Source organism: Photinus pyralis, unplaced genomic scaffold (genome assembly GCF_008802855.1).
Source record: "Photinus pyralis isolate 1611_PpyrPB1 unplaced genomic scaffold, Ppyr1.3 Ppyr1.4_LG5, whole genome shotgun sequence".
Lineage (NCBI taxonomy): Eukaryota > Metazoa > Arthropoda > Insecta > Coleoptera > Lampyridae > Photinus > Photinus pyralis.
The window spans coordinates 35,260,904-35,270,548 of record NW_022170596.1 but is presented as its reverse complement, the minus strand read 5'-3'; the positions used below and the strand labels follow the sequence as shown (position 1 = coordinate 35,270,548).

Sequence of the window (9,645 nt, the reverse complement as noted above, 5' to 3'; positions counted from 1 at the left end):
TGTCCTCTATTAACTATCTACTACGCTTCGAGAGCCTTCATAGTATCATTGGAGTAAGTGAAGTGCCTGTTTGTGAGTGGATAGTGCTTCTGTTCTGTAAAGGCTTGATTTTTAGGGTGTTGATGGAAAAATCAAATAATCAGCTCTTAATGATTTCGAATGTTAATTTGTTGTTATGAAACTGGTAGTATTGCTTGTACAACACACCAACATAATCGATGGTGATAGTAAATATGTAACAGATATTGAAAACTGTCATGTTGCCTTTTGACATGTTAAATTACACATTAATTACAAGCAGAGCGCCTATATTTCATTATATTTGCCTCCCTTTCCAATCTTTCCAATCCTTAAGCTTATTTGGAAGAGCTCCTTTGTTTACAGATCAAATGCCCTCGGCATATTTCTTATAACGAGTAGGGGTTTTGAAGTTGTCTTTGAATAATTGGAAACGTTTCTTGCTTTTAATCTTGACCGAAGTATGCGCCAAGTTACTTTTTAACCGAAAAAGAAACATTTTTTTGAATCTTATTCCACGGACACTATTTTTTAACTTCTCCAGTGGTCGCGGTAACCCTTCTTTTTTTGTCAATTTATCAAAAATTATGCTCTATCTACATTCCGCATTTTTTTTTAATTAATCATGAAATAGTACGTAAAACTGTTTCTAATATTTTATTATTACAACTATTTTCGTAAAATATAACGTAAAAACAGAAGTTCAGTTTTTCCTATCCGCAAATGACTTAAGAGCAAAATCAATTGCCTTTCCAATCATTTCATGGGTTTCTGGGCTATTGACAACGTTGTTCAAAAAGTTATTGACAGTCTCACTTATGATGTGACTCAAGCCCTCATCGTCATTCAACCCAGTAATTTCAGCCTGCAAGACGACCGGTTAGAGACATGAAATAAAGTAAGAATTACTTACTTTTGCAGTTTCAATTGATGTGATCGCTACAGTAGGTACCAATCCATCGAGATAGTTATAGCCGAGAGTAAGTGAGATACTCGCGTTTTTCAAGCTTAAACTAAAAATTCGTTAGAATAAGCAGAATTGGTCAAAATAAGGCTTACCTGGCGCTTCCATTTCCGTAAATGATGGGGGTTTTTGCGTCGAACGACCCAACGGAGGCGGAGAGTTCCGGTAACCTCAATTCAATGCTGAGCGTATTGTGTGGATAGCCGACATCCAGAGAGAGATCGGCAATGATGCTTGAAAATCCCTCGAGGTGAACATCATTTACCTTAATGTACATCCCCCAGAAGTCGAAAAGGGTTTCGCTTTCAATGTGAATGGGATCATGGATCTTTAAATAGGACACCAAACGGTCGAAGAGATCTTTAAGGGGAGTAAGGTCAATTTGGGCCTTTTGTGAAGGAATTGCATTATGTTTAGGGAAAGCCGCGGTGGCTGCTAGAAAGCAAGCGAAGAAAATGTAGACCTTCATGCTGCAACTAAAATTGTTGGAAATGTTAGAAATACGTCCAGGGCATGCAAGCACTTTACTTACCGCTTTTGGGGAGATAAAAAGTGTCTTGGATTCGAATTTTTATGGCATATATAGGAACAAAATTGATAATGTTTAACGTAAGTGGAGTTTTTTTTTTATATCATTCTATTATCTCGTTGTGTAGAGTAGATAAAGTTCAAAACCTCTTCAAAAAATTTGGCTTATATACAATTTAGGTTTTTGTACCCATGGTAACGGCAAATAAAATCCGAATTGCCATATAAAATCGGACGATGGTGACACAAAGAGTTACGGGGCATGTTATTTGTCTTAGATCAACGAAAAATGTTTGAAGTGACTTATAAAGTGGCAGTTTTGCAGAACCTAAAGTTTTTGATACCTATTGAGCAGAAATATTTGCGTATGACACTACCATGGTCCTTTTCTAAGACACAAATTCTAGACCTCCATATAGATCGTTGATGTCTTACTTCGAAGTTTTCTTTGAATAATTGGAAACTGAAGGGTATGATACTGCCCAAAATTTGTATACATTATAGGAATGTTTAATATGTTGGATAGTTCATGCATTTTCCAGTATTTAGACTGAGTAGTCATATAGGGTCGATTCTGTTCAGTTTAAGGTCGCTATTCTCTAGAAAAGGTAAAGGTTGCTTATCACGGTCTTGATGGGGGATTGAGGTGAAGTTACACGTTGTTCCCTCTGGCGATCAGTTTGAATCAACTCCAGGCCACTCACTTTCTGGTGGTAACCTTCGTGGAACTTCGTAATATCAAATTCAATGATGCACGCATTAAAAAAGCATTAACGATTTTAGGAACAGAACCAAAAACTGAGATTTTTGCTGAGACAATAGTGCTTATGTACCTACTGATGTCCAGTGTATATTTCTGAATTTAGAAGTTCCAGGAAATCAGCAACTTTAGGGTACTTTATAAAAGGTATTAATTATTCCAACAGGAAAGCTATCCCTATTATGAGCAACTGATGAATTATCTGACATTTCATATCTATCTATCATCTATCATAAAATATGTTCTATCTACGTTTTTTTGAGTAATGCCTAAGGACGTAAAACTGTGTCTAATATTTATATTTCTTATTACAAATATTTTCGTAAATTATAACTTAAAAATAGAAATTCAGTTTTTCATATTCAAAATTAAATTAAGAACAATATCAATTGCCTTTCCAATCACTTTATGAGCTACTGGACTATTAACAACGTTGTTAAAAAAGTTACTGACAGTCTCACTTATGCTCTGACTCAAGTCCTCATCGTTGTTCAACCCAGTAATTGAAGCCTGCAAGACGATCGGTTAGAAATATCAAATTAAAGTAAGAATGACTTACTCTTGCACTTTCAACTGAGGTGATCGCTACAATGGGTGCCAAAACTAACCCATCAACATTGCTATAGCCGAGAGTAAGCGAGATCCTCGCGTTTTTCAAGTTGAAACTAAAAATCAAATTCGTGAGAATAATCACGATTGGTCAGAATAGGGCTTACCTGGCGCTACCATTTCCGTAAACGATGGGGGTTTTTGCGTCGAACGATCCAACGGTAGCGGAGAGTTCCCGTAAAGTCAATTCAAAACTGAGTGTATTCTGCGGATGACTGACACTGAGAGAAAGATTGCCCGTGATGCTTGAAAATCCCTCGAGGTGAACATCATTGACTTTGAGGTGCATTCCCAAGAAGTCGAAAACGGTTTCGCTTTCAACGTGAACGGGATCATGATTCTTTAAATATGACACTAACCGGTCGAAGTTTAAGAGTGGAGTAAGGTCAATTTGGTCCCTTGCATGATGTTTCGGGTAAGCCGCTGTGGCTGCTAAAAGGCAAGCGAATACAGTAAGGACCTTCATCATTCATGTTGCAACTAAAATTGTAGAAGTTTAGAAATATTTCTCAAGCGCAAACACTTTACTTACCGGTGTTGAGGAGATAAAAAAAGTGCCTTGGATTCAAAACTTTGCGATATATAAAGGGAAAAAAATTGATAATATTTAAAGCAAGTGGAATTTTGATTTTCATAGGTACCATTTTATTATATACTACCACAAATCTGTGATACTACCTACTTGAGATGTCATATGACTAAAATACATGTTATTTGTTTACGATCAATGAAAAATGATTCATCAGAAAGTGCTCCTACAGTTTTTGCTACCTATTGAGCAGATCGACTTATTTGCGTATGACACTATCATTCAAGCTACTTCAGTAGGTACTAGAAATTAGCAGGTCATGTTCCTTTTCTGAGAAACACAAATTCCAAGTGTTGATAACATTTTGACAAATAATTTATCGTAAGGCTGTTTGATATAGGGAGAATCATTGTTCATTGTACAAATGAAGTGGATCTTCTATTCTAGGTATAAAAGCAACAACATTGTAGAATGAACTTACTTTTTGTTGTTCGGGACAACGACCGCTGTTTAAATTATTGACTAATTACCCATTCATTTACAGTAGCAAAATGAAAGCCTTTATGTTTTTGCCTGCTTGGTTGATTTTAGTGCCACTGACAAGCCAATTGATCTGTTTTTTTTTATTAAAGAACAAGTTTGTGACAACGTTTTTGAAGCAATATCATATCCCGTTGAAATAGAAAGCCAAACGATTTTCGATATATTCGGAATGTAAGTCAAAACCAGGTAAATTCCTTACAAAATGAAAAACTTGGTCAGTATACCTTCTTATTCACCAAGAAATGGAAAAAGTATATACGAATGAAAAGAATCTTTTGAAATTTTTTCTTGTAACACTTTACAATGCGCAGTACCTACACTGCTTTGTTACTCAGGGAAGGAAATCTTTTATTTATATGTAATCTTTCTCCCAAAACGTTCATGAAACCTTTTTTTTTCATTCGTACTTTATGTCAGAAAATTTTAGTTTCCTTGACAGTCGTAGTAACACCTTACCTCATTACTTTTCCTGCTTCCTGTCACGTTACCAGACGCCTTTCGAAACGGACAGTAATATGGATAGAATGATTAGACATTTTATATTAAAAAAGTTTTGGGCAAAAATACTCATCATCAGTAGTTAAAATACTCGGACTCACATTTGATGACCGTGGTTTTTCAATTGAGTGCTAAATCTATGCTATGAATGTGCTGCTATAAACTAGATAAATTTGCAGTATGTATAAGTACAACTGTGTCAATGTGTGGTTGCTCGAATGATGTATCACCATACTATAGTCAATTATCTAAAATGTTTGTTGACTTGTTGGCAAATGAGATAGTTGTCATACCCGGGGTTTACATCATAGGGCGTGTCAAGTACATTGACTAATATGGGAAGGTATTGTATAGTGATACGATTGCGAGAATTATAGTGTGATTTATGAAGCTTTTTTTAACTGAAGGGGACTGAAGGAAAAAATTTGGTTCTGTAGAAACGTTTAATTATTGCAGTTGTATTTGTCTGATATTGAAGAAAATGTACCGATTTATTATTTTACTGCACATAGAACTTCAGATACTAGACTTCGCACAGCGTTTGAGAGTCTAAATTTTCAGAATTTTGCAGTTGACAAATTCGAAATTTCACTGTCTTAAATAAATTATAAGATCATAATCCAAAAAAATTGAAAGATTTTGAGTTATGTGCCTCTGCTGTCTTAAGTGTTTTATGTACTTTGAGCTTTCACGGGTTTGAGTTGTAAATTTTGTCTAAACCCCTGAAATATATCTTCAAAACAACATTGTTTAAAGAAGATTTTAATGGTATCCAAATTTATGAACAGTTTGCTACCAATTTAAATACTTTAAAATTATGGCCAGTGGTGTACGTCTGCATAGTCAAGGGGGATATATATATATTTTTTAATAGCAGCCACTATTTTTTATTACATAGGTACATACAATACAATACATAAAACTATTATCATATATATTGCTGCTATATACAAAAAAATGCAGTTTTTTATAACACGTAATGAAAACTAGTAGTTGCCAGTTGACGATGCAGAAGTACGTCACTGAACACAAATTTAAAGCAAACTTTTTGCAATTGGATACCATAAAAACTGGTTTGCAAAAATTGAAGTTTTGAAGATACGAGGGGTCGTTTTTATATTCCCAGATTAGGCATGATAACAAAAGACTAGAACAACATTTTATTTTTCAATATAGGTATACCTAACACCGTCTCAATAACATCTTTAATTCAGTATAAAAATATTCATTTGGTCTTTCTGCAAAATTGTTGCTATAAGTTAGCCATTGTCTTTAAATTGTGCCCCTTTTACAGTTTTTTTTAAGTTCGGGAACACAAAATCCGCACTGTGTGCTAGATCTGCACTATAAGGCCGTTGTTCTATTTCTCCGAAAGTTACAATCAACTACGTCAGCTTTTGAAGGTTTGGACTTCGTGCACTGGCATTGTCGTGGAACAACAAGACACCTTGCATCAGTTTTCTGCGTCTCTTTTCACTTTGATAGCATCTCTAAGGTGATACATCGGGTTTGCATAATACTCTCCCATTACCGTACTACCCTTGTCCATAAAATCAATCAGAAAAATTCCCTGAAAGTCCCAGAAAATGATTGCCATTATTTTTCGTAGTAGGTCCACGAATTATTTGTGAGCTAAACAAACAAATTGACAGGCCTGTAGCAGAGATGCGTGCACAGACATTTACGATTCCAGAGGTATTTTCTGTATGTTCAAAATAGTTTTCTCACATTGGTTCTACGTTTCATTTGTGTTGCCTATACCTACGTTGAGTGATTTATGGCCATAATTTAAGCGGAGCTTAGCTTTAAGTGTAGATTAAAATTAATGGCAACAATTATTGCGATATATTTTTTTCTTGATTCAATAGCAAATATGTAACCGTTTTGGATCATATATTACACCGATTTATTATTCGTCTAACTCCCTCGCTCTGATTAATATAACTGAATATGATCTAAATTCCCGACATCTAGCTGCCAAACATCCGGAATACATTAAGAAAACAATGCCCTAGAGAAACCGAACGACGCAGACAAGACGTTCTGACTTCCATCACGGTTTATGAATACAATTCCACAATTGTGAAATTGACCTTCTGACAAACTGTAAAGTTTCTTTGATATGTGATGCCTAATTGTTCTACCCTTAAAATTCACAACTTCGAAACAAAATTAATTGCACTTTGTGATCCTTCCACCCAGACTGGTATTTATGTTTCCCTCTTTCATATAGAACATTTTGAAACAAAGACAATAAAATAATCCCTCGTCAGTAATTCTAAAAAAATATAAAATACCTAGACAAGGCGATCATACTTAGCCTTTAGTATCGAGGGTTGGGAATAGTCCTTTGTGAACTACGTATATAGGTACTAGTTTCTTAAATTGGTATGCATTACCTATACCAACAATGATTGTTTATACTAGGAGGGCCCAGAGTAGTAATAAATACTAATAATCAAAAAATAATATCAAGTAATATTTTCAATCTTCCAATTTATTTATGTCTAATCTACCGGCAATGATATCTAATCCAAGTATGACTTTCAGATCACGATTGTCAGTTATCTGTGGCTTGGCGATTGGCTAATAAAGCAATAGGCAGACTACCTACATTTAGATCACTTGAGAAGGTGAGGTGGACCAATGTCAGGTTCATATTATAAGATATTGAAATGTAGGTCCGAACGATCACTCGACGATTGGATACATTTATTAAGTGCAAAAAAATATGTACAATTTACAATTAAAGCAGTTTAGTTATTCGTTTTGAAACCTAAAATGCCTTTAATGATATAATCCACCACGGTTCCGAGAAGATTGTGGGTTTCGGGACTGTTCACAACGCTGTTTAAGAAGTGATTTACTGCGTCGCTTACGGTTTTACTCAATTCCTCATCGTAATGGATTCCAGTAATTTTAAACTGGAATCGAAACATTAATATAAGATGCTATGCAAGTAGCATTAGTTACTTACATCAGCGCTTCCAATTGAGGTTATCACCTGGGTTGGTTTCAATCCGCCAAACAAATCGTAACCGATATTAACGGAAACGTGACCGTCCTTCAAGTTAAACCTAGGAATTCAAGTTATTAGTCACGATAATCCAAACTTTGGAAATCGATCTTACCCTGCACTGCCTTGCGAGAATATCCATGGAATGTTACAGTCGAAACGTTCAACTACTGCTACAATTTCTGGTAAACCAAACTCCAACTTCACCGTGCTTACTGGAAAACCGATGTCGACTGATAAATCGGCGAGCATGTTTGAGAAACCTTCGACGTGGAGGTTATTGACATTCACGTACATACCAAACATGTCGAAAAGTGTTTGGTTCTTAATATCAACCGGATCATATTGCTTCAAGAACGCCACGAAGTTGTCGAAGTGTTCTTTGATGAAAGAAAGATCAAGTTCGGTTCGCTCATTGGAAATTTGAGAATGGGCTGGTGATGGTACACTCAAGGTGGTACCGCATACTACCAGACATACAAAAACAATGAAGGATTTCATTTTGTAGCTAAAATATACAATTCAGAAATGCATCACACACGTAGCTGCGAATTTTACTTACCGTTCTAGAACTTCCCAGCAACAAAAAGTGATCTTACTGTATTGTAGTGCTTATATATCGAAAGCAGCCACTTACTTGTTCAAGAGGACAACTAAGTAAATCTCTTTCTGATATTAAAAAAATTTGTGATAAACGTATCTGTTTTATCAACCCATCATTTATTTTAAGAAAGGAGCTCTTGTTTTGTTACCTACTGGGAGCGAAAACAGCGAAATCATTTAAACTTGAATTAATGATTACCTACTACTAATTTTTGATCACTCTACTCTTAATACAGGCCATTTGTGCTCAAATGGGCATCTAGCGGGAAAGTTGTGGGGTAGTTTTGATTTCTTTGATTCTATATGTTTTTAGGGGTGCTGAATCCGAATCTGAGGTTTGCCAACAAAATTTCATGACGCAACATTGAAAAAAATACAAAAGAAGTTGAAAAAGATATTTTTTGGCAGTTGTGCTTAAAACTTGAAAACTATCGACTTTTCGAAAATAACCCTCCTATTCAAAATGAAAGTACATACAATTTCCTACAGATTCCTCTATTTAGTTTTTTTCCTCGTTGAACCGTTCGGGCTCAAGCGCCAGTTGAAAATTGGCGTATTTCGGCTGTATCCGCAAATACCCATCTTTTATTATTATTTTGTTATTATTCTGTGCAAATATAAATCCGTACTTTTCATTGTCTACCGGCCTCCTCAAAAGATTTTATAACTGTTCCGTCTGGTATAAAACTCTCCCACTCCTTCACAGATGAGCCAAGGCCCATTACATCACCGTGTAACTGCGTTTGTAGTCTTGAAGTACTTCTCATGGCTCTGTATAGGAAAAGACATGAAATTGATAGAACAAACATTCTATAAAACTCAAAGTGTACGTGATTCTTCAGAACACCGGGGCAAGAGGGATAATGCCGTTGAATAGGAAATCAATAATACCCCTTTTGCCATTTGAATTTTTTGAATTAATAATGACCACAGCGCCACTTTTCCAAATTCAACAATAATTATTGAAACATGCTACGGTAGGGTCTTGTAATTTCTTTATCTGGTTCGGAAGAGAGTGGGAATAGTTTTAGATAGCACAGTATAAGTATTATATATTATAAATAATATAATAATATGATATACCGTTTTTCGTTAGAAATTAACTTTTCATACAATTCTGGGCTACAATAAACACCTTGAACGTTATGTAAATGAAAAAAAATCACCCTTACATATAAAGTTCAAATAATAGTAGGTAAATGCAAGGAATTCACTTATTGACGACCCTTAATATTAATTTAGGGTTTTAGTGCGAAAAAACTATGTTTTGTGGAGGCAGCCGAAATACGCCAATTTTCAACTGGCGCTTGAATCCCGAACGGTTCATCGAGGAAAAAACTAAATAGTGGAATCTGTAGGAAATTTTATGTACTTTCATTTTGAATAGGGAGGTTATTTTCGAAAAGTTGATAGTTTTCGAGTTGTAAGCACAAAACTGCCAAAAAAATATCTTTTTCAACTTCTTTTGTATTTTTTTCAATGTTGCGTCATGAAATTTTGTTGGCAAACCTCAGATTCGGATTCAGCACCACAAAAAACATATAGAATCAAAGAAATCAAAACTACCCCACAACTTT

General features: G+C 35.2%; 2 protein-coding genes across 2 annotated transcripts; both read right to left on the bottom strand.

The window, feature by feature from the left end:
- Nucleotides 1–661: 661 nt before the first annotated feature.
- On the bottom strand, nucleotides 662–1,532 carry LOC116170292. Its single transcript, XM_031486572.1, has 4 exons — nucleotides 1,515–1,532; nucleotides 1,078–1,458; nucleotides 932–1,031; nucleotides 662–883 (listed from the first exon to the last, which is right to left on the bottom strand). The coding sequence occupies exons 2-4, from the start codon at nucleotides 1,449–1,451 to the stop codon at nucleotides 722–724; spliced, it is 636 nt and encodes a 211-aa protein (XP_031342432.1). The 5' UTR covers nucleotides 1,452–1,458; nucleotides 1,515–1,532; the 3' UTR covers nucleotides 662–721.
- Nucleotides 1,533–7,131: 5,599 nt separating this feature from the next.
- Nucleotides 7,132–8,129, bottom strand: LOC116172424. Its single transcript, XM_031489638.1, has 4 exons — nucleotides 8,028–8,129; nucleotides 7,581–7,973; nucleotides 7,427–7,526; nucleotides 7,132–7,373 (listed from the first exon to the last, which is right to left on the bottom strand). The coding sequence occupies exons 2-4, from the start codon at nucleotides 7,964–7,966 to the stop codon at nucleotides 7,206–7,208; spliced, it is 654 nt and encodes a 217-aa protein (XP_031345498.1). The 5' UTR covers nucleotides 7,967–7,973; nucleotides 8,028–8,129; the 3' UTR covers nucleotides 7,132–7,205.
- Nucleotides 8,130–9,645: the final 1,516 nt, after the last annotated feature.

Bases quoted from the DNA above. Each gene is read 5' to 3' on its own strand.
- LOC116170292 (XM_031486572.1), bottom strand. From the start codon at position 1,451: ATGAAGGTCTACATTTTCTTCGCTTGCTTTCTAGCAGCCACCGCGGCT. The intron at 1,032-1,077 runs GTAAGCCTTATT...ACGAATTTTTAG, and splicing joins TACGGAAATGGAAGCGCCAG to TTTAAGCTTGAAAAACGCGA. The intron at 884-931 runs GTAAGTAATTCT...GTCGTCTTGCAG, and splicing joins CATCAATTGAAACTGCAAAA to GCTGAAATTACTGGGTTGAA.
- LOC116172424 (XM_031489638.1), bottom strand. From the start codon at position 7,966: ATGAAATCCTTCATTGTTTTTGTATGTCTGGTAGTATGCGGTACCACC. The intron at 7,527-7,580 runs GTAAGATCGATT...TTGAATTCCTAG, and splicing joins TTCTCGCAAGGCAGTGCAGG to GTTTAACTTGAAGGACGGTC. The intron at 7,374-7,426 runs GTAAGTAACTAA...TTTCGATTCCAG, and splicing joins CCTCAATTGGAAGCGCTGAT to TTTAAAATTACTGGAATCCA.